Raw genomic sequence first — 23,231 nt, 5'->3', positions numbered from 1 at the left:
ATGTAAAGATAATAAAAGCGTCACATTTTGTATCTTATTTGTTTTGTATATTTCAGTTATAAACGGCTACTACTGTAGGAAATATATTTGACCGCAAACATTCATGCATAGCCTACTTATAATAAGCATTTAGCCTATCAGACGTATATGTTGAACTTTCTTTCAATCCTTTGTATATCAATGGATTTAAAACATAGAAAATGAGACTTCAATTGCAACTCTTGCATATAAGTTTAACTACGTCAACGTCGGTGAGGTTGAAATCTGTTTGTCAGTGGATCTCACACCCAGCAAAGACGGGTACAGGTGCTAGTAATTTATATGATCAGATCATTTGATATCTGCTGCTTTAAAGTACAGTTTGATTTTATTTGATCACATCATTTCCCTATTATCATTTGATTTATAATTTTAGTTGTAGTTTTGTTGTTGTCGTCGTTGTGGTTTATATTTGTGAAACTAAACAAGATGAACGGATTAAAAAATAAAACATCTTACAATGTTTCTATATTGTGTAGTGAATATTTTTCATCAAGATCAAATATGCATAAGTTAGAACTCAGAATTAGAATGCTCAGGATATTAATGAGTATCACTGAAATATTAAGAATTAAAAGACGTTTACTATATAATTTCAATATAAAATTTAATGACAAAAAAAGAGATCGACGTTTCGGTACCATCATAGAACCATTTTCAAGATCAAGTGAATACAAAACAATAATAATTATGTGCACTAAGCACCAAAGTTGATGACAGGAAATGCTAATTGAGGGCTAATTAAGTAATTAGCTCCTCCTACTGAGTTAGATAAACAATTTAGCTTTGATGGAATCCGATTGTTTATTGAGTGTAGGTTTTATCTCTTTGATCCACAACATCTCCTTAATTAGGCAATCAAACTTATTGTTACATTTAGATAAGACTCTAAAGTATTCCGAGATATCACCAGTTATGCCATGTTGTTTTGTTCTACTTGCGTAGATGACAATTTGTAGGCCCTATTAAGCATTGTGTGAATTAGATTACGTTTATGTTTGATATCCACATGGCTATCATAATGTAATAATAAGCCTTTATTAGTGGATTTCTTATATACTTTGGTTTCAAGAGATATATCGTTTTTTGAGATAGTCATACCTACAAAATTTATTGAGTTATCTCTAGCAATTTCTATTGTAAAATCAACGGCATCGTGTGAATTGTTCAAAGTGTTCAAAAAATTCTGTGCTGAAACCTGGCTTGGCATGAATACGATTGTGTCATCAACGTAGCGACGATAGAACTGCTGCATTTTCCCTGTTGCTTGTAAGGTATCTTCAATGTAACACATGAAAACATTTTTGAAAACATTTTGTTCTACTATTACAGTAACACTTTTCATCAATTAATGATACTGTATAACATATCAGTGCAACCTCCAATATTGTATTTTAAAAAATCAACAAAAAAATATATATTTTGTTTTTTTTATATTGGAACTGAGAAAGGCATATATTCCTGATCTAAATTATTTTCACTTTGGGATATTTTTGTAAATTACAACTTTCAAAAAAAAATATCATTAAAAAAAAAGACAACATTGTATGTCCGAACATACCCTAGTATAAATATGCACATAGTATAAATATATAATTTGTAAAATGCATCAGAGGTCGTACATTTACAAAATAAAAAGAAAATAAGGAATTTACATATTTATTTTTATACAGAGGTATAAAGTGAATGGCACTAGCCTTAGTGAGTGTAATTTTTTTTTTCTGCTATAAATGAGTTAGGAATAAAATTGTCATGTGACAGAATACCAATGTAACATTTATTCTTTAATCAGTATTTTAAAACCTGATGATTATAATCTCTTTCCAGGATGGAAACACTCCACTACATTTACATCTGGATCATAGTTATAGAAATCCTACATTAGAAATGGTGACCTGTCTCATAAATAAGGGGGCATCAGTGACATCACAAAATAAGGTAATATACAGACAATTTTCAGAAATACTGTATGGCAACAATCTTTCACCTACTCTAGTAAATTATTCTATTCTTTTTTTTTCTTTATTTATATCTGGTTCATCATATAATTAATAATACTGACAGTTATTTTTATTATTCAACTGTGTGATTTTTTGTAGACCTATTTAAAAAACCATTCCTTCAAAGATGACAATATATCTACTATCACAGCGATTTTAAACTGATAGGAAGATTGTGGTTGTATAATTTATGCTGAGATTGGATCGGATATTTTGACGACATGAAGTAATGGCAGTGGGTAGAGATTATGTGCCCGGCTTCATATAAGTTATTAGGCTATCGCTCTCTGTAGAGCGATAGCCTATTGTTATTGTCAAAGATTTCATTTTTTCTGCTCATTTTTTGTGCGCAGCAGATCTCTAAATCTGCAATAGCTGTTATGTTGTAACTTGGCCAGCAGATGCACGTATATATGTAGTTGTGCAACAAACTTTGGTTTAATGAAAATATGGTCGCGTAGCGTAACTACGCGCGATTTTCTGAAATTCTTAGATTGACTATAACTTAAAAACCAATAGCTATTTTTAAATACCACTTGACACACGTATGCTTCATGTCAAGGGTCATCTTCCTGTATCATTAGCAAAATTTTGAACATTGGTCAAATCGCGTGTACGCGCGCTTTGAAAGTTAAAAATGCTTAAAATCAATTTCTAATCAACTTTCTACATGTTTCAGGACATTTTAAGCATTTCACATTTTTCAAAAAAAATTGCGTTGCGCGCGCGTTTTTGCGCACTACGCTCGTACGCAGCCTAGAAAGCCCGTTTTTGCGCTTGATTATTGTTTTTCATAGTTTTATGATATATTTCTTTCATATTTGATGAATTATGAATGCAAAATAATGACACATGTGCACGTCAAACTTTAAAAAATTGGTAATTTTATGCAAATTTGTGTAAAAATATGCCTATTTTGAATCGATTATAGCTCTCCAGGATGTCTGGTGACCCCCAATTTTTTTAACTTAATATGTAAGCAGATATGTTGTAGATATGAATTCATGCAAAATTTTTACCTCTGGGCTGTTGTGACGTCATCGTATGGCCACACAGATGTAAAATATAGGGATTTTGTCTCTTTCGACACAGTTCGTGACATTCAATAGAGCGCATACCGCGTAAACGTTATCAATTTTTTTCCAATTTTCAATATTCTATTACTAAAACAATTCCTCTTTAGACTTATGAACTTTTTTTTTTAATTTGAAAAGGTCATCATTTTCAAACAATTGAATAAACGTGAGTGGTGTAAAATAAAAAATAACCGTCAACTAAACCGTTTACAATGCTAATACCGTCAACTGTTGACACTTATTAAACGATTTTGTTGTATTCCAGCTGTTCGTTACAATCGTTGTAGTGCAGCCTATTGTAGACTAAGCATAATAAATAACATGTGCGTGTTACGATGCGTTGGGCGATAGCCTAACTCGTCAAAGTGACGAGTTCAAATCTAGTTTAATATGGGCGTTTAATCCTATAACCTATGCTTTATTATTATACTCTGTAGCCATATTTCAATTTTGATCTACGCATGCACACAGCTAAAATTAATAATTTGTTATCCAATGAACCATATCATATTTTAACTTTGTCCCAATTCAATCTGTTTCATAAGTATTATTTTTTTAACAGATGTCAGGATTATTCTCAATTTGTAATTCAATCTAGAAATTGACATTGAAATATAAATCATTCAGTTAAATAACTTATAAAGAGCAGACCTCCCAACTATGCTGATAATGGCAAAAGCAATTTTGAATATACAGAAAAATATCCTGATATTTCTAATCTCTATTAAGACTCTAGATAAAAAGAAAATATGCTAAATATCCGCACAACGTTTGTAATAAATTCATGTATTGTTTAATAATTGAAATATTGTATTTTCCGCCATTTGACATACCCATATTTACTATTATAAATACCAAAACCTTTACATTTTTAGTAGCGCCCTTTATGGTCTAATGCATTTTTCAAAAATATTATAGCACCCTGTATGTAGTTTGGACATGATTTCATAAAACCTCCCAATGTATCATTAGATTTGTTGAGAGGGGACAAACTTATAACAGCCGATTAATATAAACTGAATAACAATGTATTTTACTTAAAATTAATACACATTAAACAATGATTCGATAAAGATTGAAATGTTGAATCATGAATTCCCTAATATTATTGTTGTTGTTGGCGTCTTTGCCGCACCCAACATTTCCAGAAAAAAGGGTGAATTTTTGGACAAAAATCACTTGGTGTGACTTGTGTTTTTCACATGGTAATACATGAAATTTGATCACTAAAATGCTTTAAATGTTGCCATTTGGGTATGAAAACATAGGGTTTGCCACAAAAATTGTAATGAATGTACTATTAGTTTAGGATATGTGAAAACATGGGTTTTATATTTTATTTGCATTAAAGTGATTGTGTTGGAAAGAGATTAACATCGTTACCATTTAAGATAGTTAAAACTAATTATTTTATCACATGTGAATTATGGAATTATTTTTAAGGATAGGATAAATACAGCGTCACACTTGACATTCTTCTTTCACAAAAAAAAAAAAATTTAACTTCATGATTGATTTTTTTTTCCACAGAATGGAAATCCTCCACTATATGAATACCTGATTCAAAGTCTCAACCCTGCTTCAAAAATTGTAAAATTTCTCATTAAAAAGGATAGTGCATTATTGACATTGCTAAATAAGGTAATCTACAGAAAATTGAAGTTTCTATACATAAATAGATGTAAAATGCAGAACAATAAACTCATGGGGACGGTCATTAACAGAGCTTGACTTTGTTTTGAGACGTACACAGACAAAAGTTGGCTTCTTTCGCAGACCCTGTGCACGCAAGATTAGTGGGCATGTTTGAGAAGTTTCTGCATTAGAAAGTCTAGGTCTTTAGGTAGCCAATTAAAGAGGATGAACTAAAAACACTGAATCAAAACCTTAAAGGTGCTTACAAGAATGCTTGTTTATACTAATATAGCTAACAACTGTTAATGTAGTAAAACCTCCAGCTAATGTAGAAACACTAACAGCTTATGTAGTAAATAAAAAGTCAACACCAGCTAATGTAGAACGGTCAACAACTAATGTAGTAACAAAAATTGCTTCACACTATCGCCAGTTAATATAGAAAATATATATTTTACAAACCTGTTTAAATCTGTGCAAATGCATTTTTTTTATTTAGCTATCAGTCTATCCACTTTTGTAAACGACCAATTTTCTAAAACGACCATACATTGTAAGCAAACATTTCTCTTAAGAGAGCGCTTTTCATAATTGACTACCTCTTGTAAGGGATCACCTCCTCTCATAAAGGACTACTTCTTATAATGGAACACCTCTTGTAAGCGACCACCTCTTAAAGAACACACCTCTCTTAAGTGACCACCTCTCTTAAGGACCACACCTTTCTTAAGTGACCACCTCTTTCAAGGGACCACAACCTCTCTCTTAAGGGACAACTTCAACCACCACAAAAGGTAGGTTTATGAAGATAGCCAAATATACAATTGTAGGGGTTTTCTGTCAAAACAATTGATTAACAGTGCACTTATATTTATTTATCAAATCCAAACATTTAAAAGCTCACTCATATTATGGGATAAAGAGGCCTACTTCCCATTATGGGGTTAGTGTAGTATGTGGTGAAAATTAAACACCGGAGAGAATGCTATTCTTGCTTCTACATAATAAATAGATCAAAGTTGGTTTATCTGCCAGCAGTTTTTCTAATTATCAGTATAGTATTACTATTTACGTTTGGATTTATAGATCTTGCCTACTACAGAACAGAGGTAGTGTTTTGGATCTGGGTGTCTATCAATTAATATGCCTTTGTAAATAGCTTGTTTAAGTAAATATTTTTGTTTTTAGGAAGGAAAGACGCCTGAATCTGTTGTAGAAACAAATATGTACATAACGAAAAAAGAAAAAACTGTGATTTTAAACTATTTTGACAGTAAGTAAAGTTTATAAATATAAATTATGCATTAATCTAAGATAGGTAAACACAGTGCAAAAACTGTGGTACAGGTGGTCATTTGAAATTATCAATGCTACTATTATAAATTTTACAAAATTGTGCTACAGAAACAAACTGTAAGGTGAATATTTTTTATATAAGCTGGCAGGCCTTATTTTTCTGGTTCATTCCAAATGAATGGAACTAAATTCTCTGGATCCAGCCCAATCAATAGCATAATTGATATGTATGTACATGGTTGCCACTATTTTATTATATTAATTGAGAGTTGGTTTAATATATTTGTATTAAAGATGTGTCCCCCTGAAAAAATAATTCTTAACCAAATGTTTGTTGAATATGCCATTTTAATGTAACATAATAGTTATCCACTTTGACCAAAAATTAGATCGGAAAAAAAAAACTGTAATTTAAAGCAAAAAATTTTCAAATTGGCTGCCAGCCAATGGGTTTTTGGTTGAATATAATCATTTATTTTGTCAATTTATAAGTGAAAACATTATTTTTTTAATTTGTTTTTCTACGGAAGTGATTACCTTTATTAAAACTACAAAATAACATATTCAAAGTCTGATTTAATTAATCTTCATTTTTCATGTTTTGGGGGACAATACATCTTTAATATTATTATATTGCTGGTACTCGAACATAATTTAATATTCTTATTTCCCATGGTTCAAGTTTACCGGAGGTATTATTAAAGTTGACGAGAACTATTGTACTGTATATGGGATGACATTTATTTTACTGTTTAATAACAAAATACTGATAATATCAAGCATTTTTAAGGCCTATAGAGGCAGAATGAGATAACAATTAATTTGTTGTCATAATAGAATTAGTTCCTGCAGAGATACGTGCCAGGGGTAAACATGCTATTAAAATATATAAAGAAGAACTTAAAACTGGTAGCATGTCTGTTGTGAATTCAAGATGTATGTTTCTGGGAAAAGAGGGTGCTGGCAAGACTAGCTGTGTAAAGGCTATGGTTGGAGAAAGGTAACAAGTAAAATTGGTATAATGTTTATAGAAATGTTTTATTTAATTTGAATTATTATACACTAAGGGTGACATTGCAGTATGTTGAATATTATAATAAAAACATTAATTTTATACACTTTAATTTACTTTTAAACTTACTAATGTTCTATTCATTAAAAGTTTATCAGTTGTTTTATGATTGGAATATTTAAATGCAAACCCTTTCATGATTTAGTCATTTTATACATACTATGTATGTTTCTAAAATGTACAATAAATGTTTAACTTTACTATATAATAGATTCAATTCTGCAGAACAATCCACAGATGGAATCGTTACAACCACAGTGTTTCAAGCAAAGAAGGATTGTAGTCAATGGAAAAAGATAAAAGATGTTAATGGTGAGATAAGCAACTGAAAATGTTAAATTTTACATATTCATCATTTTGCTATAATGTTAACATTAACCTTATTTTTGGTAAAATAATAATAATATTTAAATAAAAACATTCCTATTAAATGTATAATAATATAATGCCATTTAGGCCTACACATTGGTTATACAACAAATAACAATTCAAAATTCATTTGGCTGTGCAATGAGGTGATTGAAATCACCTCAGATACCAGGAATTGGAAAATTACTGTCAATGTTCAAAATATTGCTATCATTTTGTATTCCTCTCATCCCATACAACACCTTGGTTTCCTAATCTAATTGTCCATTTCTTGCTTTGTATAGATATTGAGCTATCAGAGCAAATTCGTTCACATGCTTTAGGAGAAAAGGTTGATAAAAGGTTAAAAGAAGGTAGGCACAGACTAACAAAGCTTTTATAACATTTAAATCTGCATACAAGATTTATAAATGTAGGTTGATATCGATTAGTAACACTGTTATATTGGTTTTGTTTCTGTAATTTTTTGTAGAAGGAAATGTTGGAACCTGGGCTAAATTTAAGAATGGTATGTATAAGATGGTAAGAAGAAAAGAAAAAGTGAGTGACATAACTAGTGTATGGGACTATGCTGGTCAACTAGACTACTATATAACGCACAGGGTATGTTTTCATTATTGTATTATGAATATCACTTGTATTCTAAGAGTCATATTTAAAACAAATATTATTTTCATTGAGTTCAGAAATAAATCAATTGGAAGCTCTTAAATACTAATAGAGCTTTATTTTCTTTTTACATGATGTGTTACTTACTATATTACTTAAATACTAATAGAGCTTTACTTTCTTTACATGATGTGTTACTTACTATATTACTTAAATACTAATAGAGCTTTACTTTCTTTACATGATGTGTTACTTACTATATTACTTAAATACTAATAGAGCTTTACTTTCTTTTTACATGATGTGTTACTTACTAATTACTTAAATACTAATAGAGCTTTACTTTCTTTTTACATGATGTGTTACTTACTATATTACTTAAATACTAATAGAGCTTTACTTTCTTTTTACATGATGTGTTACTTACTATATTACTTAAATACTAATAGAGCTTTACTTTCTTTTTACATGATGTGTTACTTACTATATTACTTAAATACTAATAGAGCTTTACTTTCTTTTTACATGATGTGTTACTTACTATATTACTTAAATACTAATAAAGCTTTACTTTCTTTTTACATGATGTGTTACTTACTATATTACTTAAATACTAATAGAGCTTTACTTTCTTTTTACATGATGTGTTCTTACGGTATTTTTCCAAGAACATTTTTAACAGGGTTATTTTATCAATGTGCAACTTTTTTTTTAGACTATGCTATGTTTTTGTTGGTTTTTCTAGTTCCATTGATCTTACATGTTTCAATTACTGATTTTTTTTTTTATCACAAGTTTTCATATGAAACATCACCAGGGGCTGATACAGGGGAGGGGACCACAGGGCATTTGTACTTGTCAATATTGTCAACAGTAAAAAGAGAGAGGGTGGAGGGGCGGAGTGGAGTAGATGTGCGAATGAGAAGTTTAAATATATTATTTAAGCATCGTCAGTAAACAAATTAAAACAACCTCAAAACCTCAGAATACTATACCTCCACCAATTATACCAGGCCTTTCTTTCTTTCTCCTTTGTTTTTATTTCATGCAATAATGCGATGTTGAATAAAGATCAATAGGTGATCTACAATAAGCAATGCTAAAATAAATACCTTACACACACTATTCACAATCTAAATACAACAAATACTATTCCTGATCTAAAAAGAAAGAAGGTCATAAGACTCAATAATAAATGCAAATCACTATCCAAATGAAAAAGTAAACAGAGAGGTATCACTTTTGAAATAATATCAATAATTGAAGTAGTATGACTTTGATGGTAATTTAAAGAAATTGTATTATATCGTAATTTATACTTACAAAATTTATAGTATTGTTTGTTTCAATCTATGCATAAGTGTGTTTATGATTAAAATCAATGTATGCAGAGAAAATGTGATTTTAAAACTATCCTAAAATCCCATTGAGCCGATTTCCACGCGTTCAAATCATCATCGGAAAACATATCAATGAAATATACACTACATTCTAACAAAAAAACAATAAATTAATACAATAGTTTAAGTCATTGTAATAAAAAAAGCTTTGAATTTTAACTGCAAAAAACATGATTTCCAACCAAAAATTGTATATTTTTTACCACTTAAAGAACTTGAATGGATAGTCGGATTTCAGTCATTTAAATTGATAGACATTAAGTTCTTTTTAGTTAACTGAAAAGTGAAATTATTAATAAATGACTAAACTTGACCTACACGCATGCACCAGTGCATCTCTTGCGAACTGAACGATGGTGGAAAAACAATTTAATTTGACGTACATGCATCCCTCTTACAAGAAATTACCATGTGTTCCTGCCTGCATTGATGGTATCTGTTCCGATTTACAATCATATTGGTATGTATCACTCTGGCCTAGTCAATGACGACAATACGACAGGCACATTTGTATACCAACAATGAAATTGCGCTATATTTAGACATTGACAGGGTTTGCTCACTGTCTGGGTGACAGCATGCAGCTTGTTTTTGAACGTCTAAACAAGTAGGTTATACCTAGCCAATGGTTTTGAAATGATCATGACAACATAACAAAACATACATAGTAATACACATCATGTCAAGTTAGTTCCCCCAACATAGGAACCACAGTCCTGGTAGGGGTCTGGTATCACAATGTAAAAATGGTGAAAGTTTATTTACAGTCTGCATTAATCTGCATGTTTGACTTGATGAGGCATGAACAAAAGTGCTCGTAACAAAAGCAGAGCAAAATAGATAAATAAATGACTATTTATTTGCACACTAGATTGTTTCATAAAAGTGATAAAAAGAAGAGCTATTTTATCACCTTGATGAAACAGTACAGTGTGTAGTGTGCAAATAGAATGTTAAAGTTTTTACTTGAGTCATTAAACTTTATCTATATAAAATATTGTAATATTATATTATAATTAACCATGAAAACATAATCCTTGTTAATTTCCAGTTTTTCCTGACAAATACAGTATCATACTGTGTTGCTTTCAATGTCATGGACAACTTGGATGAGCCAGCTAAATCACGGGGTTCAAAAATAGTAAGTTAAACTTTAGTACTTTAGACAATCTTGTAAACTACAAATGCTATGATTTAATAATGTAATTTAATTTCAATATTAGTTTAAAAATATATTGTCATTGTCATTTTAGGGTCAGCTAGGAATGACTAATTTGGACATGAATTTGTTCTGGATAAGGTCCATTTATGAACATACTGTACAACATGGTTCAGGAAACACTATTTCAATTGATGGCAAGAACATAGAGTCACCTCCCATCTGTTTGGTTGCAACTCACGTGGACAAATTGTCAGGGACAGCATCAGAAAAAGAGGAGGAGGTAAATACTATATAAATATTAGATATTTATATCTTGTCTTTTTCTCAACTATGTCAACATAAGCGCTCCTAGCAACTGAACACAACTGAATGCAACTATAAACCGCAACTGACAGGCGCACAAAAATGTAGACATAAGCTTAGTTACATGTATAGTTGCCCATGTTCTATTTTTACTGTAACTGAGTGAAACTGAAAAGTTTTAAACGTGTCACACGTGTGGTATGGGTAACGGCGACCAGTCAACCAAAAAGGTTGCCTGTATAACAACCCATCAGTACAATTAGAACAAAAAAGCATTTTGAGGTCTAATGTACAGTACATGTTTATACAATCAACTAATATAACATGAAAATGGAACATTTAAGTTAAACATTACATGCATTACAAAAGAATTCATTAAAGAAAGTAAAGTAGAAACATTGATTTTGTCATTTTGAATTACAGTATAAATAAAATAAAACAGCCTGTAACAGTTATGGAAGATTGTGTACATTAGGTTGTGACAAATTGTCTTGTAAACCACTGATCATGATGATCACTGAGATCACGCAGATTGATCTCGCTGATCATGTGAGTATTCTCAGTGGATATATCATTGTCAACACTTGGCTTGAAATATGCCTGGAGGCGCAAACAAAATGGTGACAAAAATCCAAAATGACTGACCATTTGATCTAAATTGTATTTATAATGCCTATTAAATGTCCTTTTTAAACTTGTTTGTTTTTTTTTAATTTACCACACACATTGAATACAAAGTAAAAATATTAAATGAAATATACTATACAGTATATCAGCGTGATCAGTAATTATTGTGATGAGTTATCAGCGATAGTAGCAATATGAATGTATTTATTAATTGAAGGTTATGAAGATGTACAAGAAAATGTTTGATAAAATGGAAGGAATGCCATATGCTCACCATGTAGATCGTGAAATGTACATGGTTGATAACACCATGAAATCACCTAAAGGTATTACAAAACTTAAGCGAAACGTTGGTAGATACATGAAGGAAATGGTGAGAGAAGTTCCAGTAAAGTGGGTTAATTTACAGAAAAGTTTGCAAAGAATTGGTGAAACAAAATTGTGTATTACGTTTGAGGAGGTAAAGTTTTGATTGTGGATTCTAATGTAATTATATAATATTATTATTTATTGTTACTTTATTTTTATTCCTACAGACACTAGTAATATTTATAGTCCTGGCATATCATTGAATTTTCCATTAGATTTTCACCAGGCTCTACAAGTAATGTACTAAGTTAAGTTATTTATTTAAATTAAATTTTGTTTTAGGTTTCCAGGATTGGCACTGAATGTGAAATATCCAAAGAGGGGCTTGCCACTGCCATAGAGTATATGAATGACATTGGGATCATTTTGCATTCGAGTTCTAACAAAAAACTGAAAAACACTGTGATAACAGATCTTAAAATGATGATTCGAATGGTGACAAAAGTGATCACGGTAGTTAAACCGTCTATTAAAGTGGTAGGTAGATAATGTATTTTATTATGATATTAGATTGTCATCATGTGGATGTATAGGTGATGTTAATAATCTGTTCTTAGTAACTTGATGTGAAACAGTATAATTGTATTGATCATGTGATGGTTGGTGGTTTTTTTTTAAATATAGAAGCAAATGAGGGTGCTGTGGAAAAGGCTTGATGAGGAAGGAATACTGGAGGAAAGACTGCTACGGTATTTATGGAAACATGAATTAGAGGAAGATCCACATCGCTTTGAAATCTTTACTGAAGTGATGAAGACATTTGGTTTGCTCTTTGAGAAATTGAAGGTAAGTTAAACATCTTATTTTAAATTGGCTGTCACTTAAATTAGCTTAAATGTTAGTTAAAAACACTTTGCTTACATCTGCAGGTAACTGAAGGTAACCGGGAATTCTTGGTTCCATCTCGGATGCAAACCAAGAAAGAGAGTCTTAAAATTAAAACAGACGAGAAAAATATGGTATCGATCTATCTTACACCTACGGACTTTCTTCCCAATGCTGTATACAATACATTGGTTGTTGCATTTCTTGACTTGATGGAGGTCAAAGGTAGACCTGGTGAACCAGTTGTGTTTCAAAATCGCAGTGAATTTGACTTTAAGGATCATGGGGTTAATTTAGGCACAGTAAAAATTGAAAACCGGCATGCATTAAAGGTACAGAAATTATTTATGTATTTAGTTTCAAATAAATATATTTGAACAGAAAATCAAACATAACATTTTGAACTAATTTTGCCACTTTTACTGAATTAAAATGTTTATGAATGAATGTTGAACATGAACCTACAAAAGGTATAATTGTAATAATCCAATGATACCTTTTTACATTTATTAACTTTTTTTAGTAAACTTTTTCTTATCAGGTTGAAATATTTCATCTAATTAAAGTTGATGGCAATACTACAGGCCCAATTAATGAACCACAGCGAAGCTTCTGCATAGAGGTAAGGATAATATGTGTTAACATATTCAACAAAACAGTACTAGAATGTAATAAAAGAATATTTTTAACTTAAGTTCTTTATTTTGTTGTAGGTGTTAGGATATCTGAAACATCAACTAGAAAATGTGCTTGTCACAAGTGAAGGAGTTGGCTACAATCTATGTGTGTTGTGTAATGTTTGTAATCCAGCAGAGAAGCCTCATTTACATGGTCTCAAACGATGCTTGGAACAAGATTTCGATGGTGTTAAATGTGGCGATAAGCTCATGGATACCACTCGTTTAAAGAACCTATTTTCAGAAGGTAATTAAAATTTGGAATTATCATCAACATTTTCTTCAATAGCAATATTATTAGTTTGTTTTAATGACATAGGAACATGTGTGTGTTTGTTTTTGTTTTTTTTCATACTACAACAATACAATATACAAAGATGTGTCTAGAGATATCTGCAAAGGCCCTTTGAATAATAGATAACATTTATTCTTATTATTTACAACCTAATGAAAATCAGTTGACTAATTAATTGGCATTCGGGAATTAGTTTTTTAACAACTTTAAAAAAAATAAAACAGATTTAGGCTAAGCTAAACATTTATCCCAAATAACTAGAGGCGTCATGTAAATCTATTGTTTTTTCTGCAGAAATCTTTTTTTTCACAATAAGGATTTATCTATCTGCAGTATTTATTCTGGGAGGCCTGCATAACTTTAATAAATATTTAACTTAATAATTTAATTTTTTTTTCTCACTAATACAATGTACTGATAGATATCTTTCGTTTGCATAGATACACCAGATGCTACTACTACTCCTCTGCCTATAAGCTCATCATTACCATCAGGTCAGTTGATTGATAACATTTGTTAATTCTAAATTACATAAAAATTACATACAATTTAGAAATGGCAATAGCTAATACAGAAAACATCAGCTAATGTAGAAACATCAATAGTTGAAAATATGTTATATGGTACTTGATATGTAAAGTTTGGAAAATGTTAGTATTTTAAATATATCAAAGAATATGTCAAAGATGGTGGTTTCAGACAAATCTCATGATTTCAAAATACATGAATAAGGTCTAATTTGAATTGCATAAAACAGTGTATCCTAGTGTTGTTAACAGAATAGTTTATTTGAAAAAAAACAAACTTGAAAATGTGTATTGAATAAATTGTGATACTGCCTTCGTTATTATGAAAATGTATATCTTTTATTTTGTATAGATACACCAACTACTACTCCTCCGGCTACAAGCTCATTACGGACAGGTTAGTTGATTATCATTAGATCATTAGAGATCCTTGGATAGGGTAGTGTTACAACCACTAATGTAGAAAATATTAGCTAAATGTAGAAATAACAAATTGCTCATATGTAATTAGAAAATGCTTCACAACTATGATGAAACGTTGGGAACTATATCAAGAAACCTGAAGGATAGATAAATTATGTGAAGTTAAATGTAATATAAAGTTGGTAATACATAAGGATAAAAACTAAGGAGATTCTGTATTAATCACTTTCAACTATGTCTGTGTTTTGGGGATATTAATTATTCCCTATGCAGCAATATAGATTTCTAGAAAGTTATGGTGTTTTAAGAATTTATATTCATACATACAGACATATTCAAACAATGATTATCAACAACTATGATAATTATGCTAATTATCCTAAATTTATATCATAATTTTGGAAACTTGTCTTTAATACAGCTTATGAGTTTCTTTTTTTGATTAAAATGAATATCATGACAAAAAGTTTAACTGTCACATTTTTATCTCTATGTTTCTTTATCTATCCACTAGACTAGACTCATTGTACAATAGATAGCATCTGATGTATCATATAGATATGGAAGGCAACAAACAACTGACATAGACCATTTTAAATGTCTATGTTTTTGTAGCCTCTTTATCTACCCACTAGACTAGACTCATTAATGTACAATAGATAGCATATGATGTATCATATAGATATGGAAGGCAACAAACAACTGACATAGACCATTTTAAATGTCTATGTTTTTGTAGCCTCTTTATCTACCCACTAGACTAGACTCATTAATGTACAATATATAGCATATGATGCATCATATAGATATGGAAGGCAACAAACAACTGACATACACCATTTTAAATCTCTATGTTTTTGTAGCCTCTTTATCTACCCACTAGGGTAGACTCATTAATGTACAATATATAGCATATGATGCATCATATAGATATGGAAGGCAACAAACAACTGACATAGACCATTTTAAATCTCTATGTTTTTGTAGCCTCTTTATCTACCCACTAGACTAGACTCATTAATGTACAATATATAGCATATGATGCATCATATAGATATGGAAGGCAACAAACAACTGACATACACCATTTTAAATCTCTATGTTTTTGTAGCCTCTTTATCTACCCACTAGACTAGACTCATTAATGTACAATAGATAGCATATGATGTATCATATAGATATGGAAGGCAACAAACAACTGACATAGACCATTTTAAATCTCTATGTTTTTGTAGCCTCTTTATCTACCCACTAGACTAGACTCATTAATGTACAATAGATAGCATATGATGTATCATATAGATATGGAAGGCAACAAACAACTGACATAGACCATTTTAAATGTCTATGTTTTTGTAGCCTCTTTATCTACCCACTAGACTAGACTCATTAATGTACAATAGATAGCATATGATGTATCATATAGATATGGAAGGCAACAAACAACTGACATAGACCATTTTAAATGTCTATGTTTTTGTAGCCTCTTTATCTACCCACTAGACTAGACTCATTAATGTACAATACATAGCATATGATGCATCATATAGATATGGAAGGCAACAAACAACTGACATACACCATTTTAAATCTCTATGTTTTTGTAGCCTCTTTATCTACCCACTAGGGTAGACTCATTAATGTACAATATATAGCATATGATGCATCATATAGATATGGAAGGCAACAAACAACTGACATAGACCATTTTAAATCTCTATGTTTTTGTAGCCTCTTTATCTACCCACTAGACTAGACTCATTAATGTACAATATATAGCATATGATGCATCATATAGATATGGAAGGCAACAAACAACTGACATACACCATTTTAAATCTCTATGTTTTTGTAGCCTCTTTATCTACCCACTAGACTAGACTCATTAATGTACAATAGATAGCATATGATGTATCATATAGATATGGAAGGCAACAAACAACTGACATAGACCATTTTAAATCTCTATGTTTTTGTAGCCTCTTTATCTACCCACTAGACTAGACTCATTAATGTACAATAGATAGCATATGATGTATCATATAGATATGGAAGGCAACAAACAACTGACATAGACCATTTTAAATGTCTATGTTTTTGTAGCCTCTTTATCTACCCACTAGACTAGACTCATTAATGTACAATAGATAGCATATGATGTATCATATAGATATGGAAGGCAACAAACAACTGACATAGACCATTTTAAATGTCTATGTTTTTGTAGCCTCTTTATCTACCCACTAGACTAGACTCATTAATGTACAATATATAGCATATGATGCATCATATAGATATGGAAGGCAACAAACAACTGACATACACCATTTTAAATCTCTATGTTTTTGTAGCCTCTTTATCTACCCACTAGAGTAGACTCATTAATGTACAATATATAGCATCTGATGCATCATATAGATATGGAAGGCAACAAACAACTGACATACACCATTTTAAATCTCTATGTTTTTGTAGCCTCTTTATCTACTCGCACTAGACTAGACTCATTAATGTACAATATATAGATGGATCATGTAGATATGGAAGACATCTCACTAGACTATTATTGTTAGTTGGCTATTCTTAGAGACCATTATGTATCATATGGAAAGTTGTCAAATGAAAAATATATGAATAGGATACGTAATAATAAAACAGTGCATCTTAGTGTTATTAACAGAACAGTGTATTGAATCAACTGTGATACTGTATTCTTGATATGTATATGTTTATTTTGTATAGAAACACAGACTGCTGCTCCTCTGACTACAAGCTCATTAGTAACAGGTTAGTTGAGTAACATTAGATCATCAGATTATGTACCATATGGACAGTTTGTCTGAAATTAAAGTTGAATTGAAATTAGATAGAGCAGTGTTACAACTGCTAATGTAGAAAATACAAGCTAATGTAGAAATGGTAAGCTAAATGTAGAAATTTAAAATTGCCTCACAGATATAATTTAGTAACAGCCAAGGTAGGAAAATGCCTATAATGAAACTACTGTAGCAAAAACCCTTAAGGATAAGGATAGTGTAGATGTTATGTAGTTATATGAAATTATAATTAAAGGACAACTTGACCGAGGACCATATTATTACAACGAATTAGGGATGTACATATGTATATAGGTCACAGGTGCATCGCAAAATCTACTTAATGAGTCCAGAGAAGCAAAAGAAACAATAAAAAAATCAACATTTATATTTTTTACGATTTATTTACAAAGTGTGTTGACTAGAATTTTCGCGATTTGCCAGACTTTGCCAGAAAACTCATTACATAAATTTTGCGATGCACCTGTGACATCACAGCAATTTACGGCGAGCGCATGCGGCGATATCCTTAATTTTGCTATGGTTCTGAAATCGTATGTACATCCCTAATACGTTGTTAAAATATGGTCCAAGTTGTCCTTTAAAGCTCAGGTATATAGGCATGAATTTTAAATATAATATCTGATTAATTGTACATAAATCAAATATTTGTAACAGAAATCAAGAAGAAAAAACATGAATTTCCCTTGATATGGTCAAATACAAAATTTGGCAAATTTCTGCCATAAAAACCAGTAAGACTTTTTTTCAGTAGTTAGGTAGTTTAACCTAATGCAATAACATATCTGGTGACTCCCTAGAAGGTGAAAAAAGATGTGGATATACGGTGGATAATTTTTGCTATAGCATGAAAATAAAAATCTGAAGTTGAATAAAAATACCAGAAATGTAAATTTCCAGTTATATTACCTATATTTAGTCATCTGATAACATTTTTTACAACACCGTTAAATTTTCATAGCTTTTTAAAATGCGTCTCATTTACAAAATTTGTGTACAAAAGAATAGAGATTTTACTGTGTAATTTGAACTATCTATTACTGATAAGAAAGTGCTTATTTTCAACAAGCTTGTGTAACACAAATAAAATCCCAAAAATTATGAAAGATAGGGGAAACTATAGATTGATAATTATTGGAATGTATGATCAATAGAATTTTTTTGCCCGCACCTTGCCTTTAAGATAATAACGTGAGAATTTAATTATCCACATTGATATTTTTTTTAATGGTTATCTAGTTAGTAAATCACTGATTTATTAGTAAAATTTTGTCTATGGTGTAATGATTGTCTACCATGTGTCTTCTATGCATCATTTATGATGTGGATTTTAAACTTGAATTTCTTTTGGCAAATTACAATAGTATGGTCACAAAGATTATAAGTTGAATGGGAAGAATGTTTTAATGATTTAGAAGATTTCCTGTTTTGTTGACCTTCAAACTTTTTATTTTTTAAAAATATATTCATTATTCAAAATGTTGGTACTGAAATTTTTTCAAATCTGCTATCTCGGCCTTTTATTGTGTCCACAAAAAAAAACGACTCAGTGACATATATTACACTGTTGATTTTTTTTAGGTGAACTATCTGACGATAACTATCGGGAACTGCTCAGCAAAGTGTCATCGTGGTTCAAGGAATCAGAGAAAGTCAATCTATTGAAAGTTATACTTTGCAAGTGTGAACATATTTCTGTTGTAGAAATAGAAAGAAGGAATGATCCATTTGAGCTGTTTAAGTTACTTGAAGGTCCTGGAATTATTAGCCAATCAAATATCGATGTTCTCATTGAAATCATAGCAATAGGAGGAATGGAGGGTGTGTACGAAAGAATCAAGCACTTGATACCAACCTTTGCTGGATTTGAGAAATTAATCATCTCTGAACGCTGGAATGATGTACGAAAGGTCATCAGATTTGGTCTTAAGATGAGTAACGCAGATAAAGTAAAAATTGGACAGTTGCATGGCCTGAAGGTTAAGGAATCGGATGATGTTTGGATTTTAATATTTAAGTTAGTAATGAAAGATACATTCACTAAAAAGAGCACAGAATACGTTCGACTACTCAAGGACAATGACATGGATAGCCTTGCTACATTATTGGAATAGATATAATATAAGATAACAATACATAACATGTGACAACATAACACTGAATTAACATTCTACTACTTAAAGACAATGACATGGATAGCCTTGCTACATTATTGGAATAGATAGAATACAAGATAACAATACATAACATGTGACAACATAACACTGAATTAACATTCTACTACTTAAAGACAATGACATGGATAGCCTTGCTACATTATTGGAATAGATAGAATACAAGATAACAATACATAACATGTGACAACATAACACTGAATTAACATTCTACTACTTAAGGACAATGACATGGATAGCCTTGCTACATTATTTTTACTGCTCCCTCATTCTTCCCTATTTGAGCTACTGTAACATTGTCTGGGCCAATACTTACGTATCCAACCTCAGTAAACTGCAAATTATACAAAAGAAGGCTATCAGGATTATATCTGGCGCTCCACCACGGTCCCATTCTTCCCATTTATTTTCCAAACTTAATCTCCTCAAACTCATTGATATAAACATAATGCAACAAGGCAAATTTGTATTCTCCGCCCTGCATTCCACTTCTCCAAATCATTTAAACAATATGTTTATTCCGAATTTTTCTATTCACAATTACCCTACACGTTCTAGAACTAATATACACATACCTATCCACAACACCAATTATTTTCAAAACAGTATTAGATACTCCGGTCCATCAATGATGAACAGTTTACCACCCCCAATTACAAATGCTGTTTCAATTTCTTTATTTTCCAAAAAATTAAAACAACACCTAATGTTAAAGTATTAAAAAGACAACAATCGAATGTCGCAATTTGATTTATGCTGCTGAACATTGATCTACTGTGGTTTTTGAGTTTTATTTTCTGATTCTACAATTTGATTGATCTATTTTTTATCAATTTATTTATTTATTTATTTATTTTTTTTATTTATTTATTTATTTATTTTTTATTTTTCCTTTTGTGAGCGTTTTTTTGTCTTGTTTGTTTCTCTTTATTTCCACTCTTATTCAATTATCCATTTTATTTGCATGGGCATACCCAGCACAAGATTTCCTCATCTTCTCGGGATTATGCCTTCCTCCATAGCCAATTTTCTTAAATTCACTTTTCTGTTGTTTATCCAACAAACATCTATTTCATTTTTTATATTCCTTACCATTTTTGTTTATTATTTTGTTCTGTATTGCTATGGAGGAAAATAAATGTCTTTTGAAATGAAATGAAATGAAATGAAATTATTGGAATAGATAGAATACAAGATAACAATACATAACATGTGACAACATAACACTGAATTAACATTCTACTACTTAAAGACAATGACATGGATAGCCTTGCTACATTATTGGAATAGATAGAATACAAGATAACAATACATAACATGTGACAACATAACACTGAATTAACATTCTACTACTTAAGGACAATGACATGGATAGCCTTGCTACATTATTGGAATAGATAGAATACAAGATAACAATACATAACATGTGACAACATAACACTGAATTAACATTCTACTACTTAAAGACAATGACATGGATAGCCTTGCTACATTATTTGAATAGATAGAATACAAGATAACAATACATAACATGTGACAACATAACACTGAATTAACATTCTACTACTTAAAGACAATGACATGGATAGCCTTGCTACATTATTGGAATAGATAGAATACACGATAACAATACATAACATGTGACAACATAACACTGAATTAACATTCTACTACTTAAGGACAATGACATGGATAGCCCTGCTATATTATTGAAATAGATAAAATTTAAATGTGACAACATAACTATTAGAATCAGAATTAGCACTCTATATCATAAGTAATTTAAAGACAACCTGATTTAAAAAGTGACTAAAATTGAATAACAGATTTTTGTTAAATAAACTAATTACAACAAATTAAAATCTGAATTTGATTGTATTTAAGTTTTATTAAATACAGTCAGCTCATCCAAAACCATACCTTTAATGTCCCATTTTTTATCATTATTCAGAATACCAGACATATTAGCTCAGGCTCAGCCCAAGGCTGTCCTGTTTTGGAGAGTTGACTGTATTATTAAATTATTTATCGGTTATTGTAATAATGTTTCAAACACAAGACAAATATTTAATCTTGGAAAAATTCATACAGTAGTGATTCAGATTTAAAAGCTCTTGATGGACGATACAGCTTCTCTGTCCTTTAAGCCCGGCACACACTAGAGCTTCCGGCTGAGCCAACTGGCACGAGTAACAGTGTGCGCCGGGGATTTCGTGAGGAATCGGCCACGCGTGCTGCTGAGGAAAATATCTATCGTGTTTAATATTTTTGCGTCGTGTGCGCCGAACGTGAGCTTCCTGCTCACTAAAAAATCCCACTGCGCATGACATGTTCTGATTTATTATGATATTTCAGCGCGTGCCGTATAGCGTAGTAAGTAATTATCCAATCAGAAAATCGCGTTTAGTGTGCGTCCGATAGAACGCGATCATAGTTTGCGGCAAATTTTTTAGTGAGCCAAGTGTTACTCGTGCCAAAGAATATAAATAGGCGTAGGTAAATAGAACCCGGATGTGGTTTACGCCGCCAACGGAACTGTTGTATCTTCTCCTTTTATTATCTTTGCTCGCCAGTTGGCTCGGCCGAAAGCTCTAGTGTGCGCCGGGCTTAAAGGAGTATACAGACAGCTGAAGTTTGAAGATGAAATGTAGCTTACATTAATATTTCACCATTGGTGCAATTGATATAACAATGAACTGTAATAATACAAACAATGATGAAACTATTGGGGAATACTTTACATACCTGTCCTAATACAGCTTGTGAGCTCATTTGTTGGCAATGAATTTTGACATGTCATATATTAATATACAGCCCTAGTTCTCTTAATATTCCAGGATGAAAATACTAAGCAGCATCCATGAATGTATGTTACATTTTTCTCATCACTTGACTCATTAATGTACAATAGATAGCATGTGATAGCAATAATTGTTTCAATGTAGTTTATTTCAGGTGCTTTTTAGTTGTTGCTTTGTCTTTTTTTCCAATTTATATTTGTGTATGTTTTTTTTACAATCAATCATTGTGAGTTTATTTTAATTACTTCCATATTATTGTAAGTGTTAAGCTTTGTACATTATATTATATACGTTTATGAAATAAAATGTGAATAAGATGATTTATTTTTGTATATAGAAAATGGTGAAAATGAACACATTTAATATTGTGTGTTTGTATGATGTGGGATTTTTAGGTGGAAGTGTGTTAACAGATAACAATAGTGATAACAGCAATAATAATGCACAGTTACAATACTGATAACAATGTAGTCACTCATATAAACAAATAAAATATATAAGTATAATTATATAATTTACTTATATAATATATGTATTATATGTTCACCTAAAGAGTGTGAGTGCTGGCTGTGTACAGGTACAATCTAATATAATAGTTTTTGTAAATGTTTTTTTTCTGTAGGTAGGTTATGCAAACATTATGAATTATTCATCATGTGTAGTGCATCAGCTATGTTTGTTAATAATGGATTGCTATGTTTCAAAGAAATCATCA

General features: G+C 30.8%; 2 protein-coding genes across 3 annotated transcripts in view; both read left to right on the top strand.

Moving 5' to 3' along the window:
- Positions 1-23,231, top strand: part of LOC144835067 (uncharacterized) — a 224,585-nt gene that overhangs the window by 72,560 nt on the left and 128,794 nt on the right. The gene's annotated exons all lie outside the window — the stretch shown is intronic.
- Positions 1,915-13,667, top strand: LOC144857960 (putative serine/threonine-protein kinase pats1). 2 transcript variants are annotated; one of them, XM_078714631.1, is made up of 14 exons: positions 1,915-1,977; positions 4,646-4,756; positions 5,939-6,023; positions 6,884-7,046; positions 7,330-7,430; positions 7,772-7,840; positions 7,960-8,090; positions 10,548-10,637; positions 10,750-10,938; positions 11,806-12,048; positions 12,240-12,434; positions 12,582-12,743; positions 12,827-13,404; positions 13,496-13,667. In XM_078714631.1, the coding sequence occupies exons 1-13, from the start codon at positions 1,927-1,929 to the stop codon at positions 13,157-13,159; spliced, it is 1,923 nt and encodes a 640-aa protein (XP_078570757.1). In that variant the 5' UTR covers positions 1,915-1,926; the 3' UTR covers positions 13,160-13,404; positions 13,496-13,667. The 2 variants fall into 2 exon arrangements, with proteins under 2 accessions (XP_078570757.1, XP_078570758.1); XM_078714632.1 differs by lacking the exon at positions 1,915-1,977 and having other exon boundaries at positions 4,724-4,756; positions 5,943-6,023.

Source organism: Antedon bifida, chromosome 2, assembly GCF_963402885.1.
Source record: "Antedon bifida chromosome 2, ecAntBifi1.1, whole genome shotgun sequence".
Taxonomy (NCBI): Eukaryota; Metazoa; Echinodermata; class Crinoidea; order Comatulida; family Antedonidae; genus Antedon; species Antedon bifida.
The sequence above is the reverse complement of the archived record's forward strand: the minus strand, read 5'-3'. Positions and strand labels throughout refer to the sequence as shown.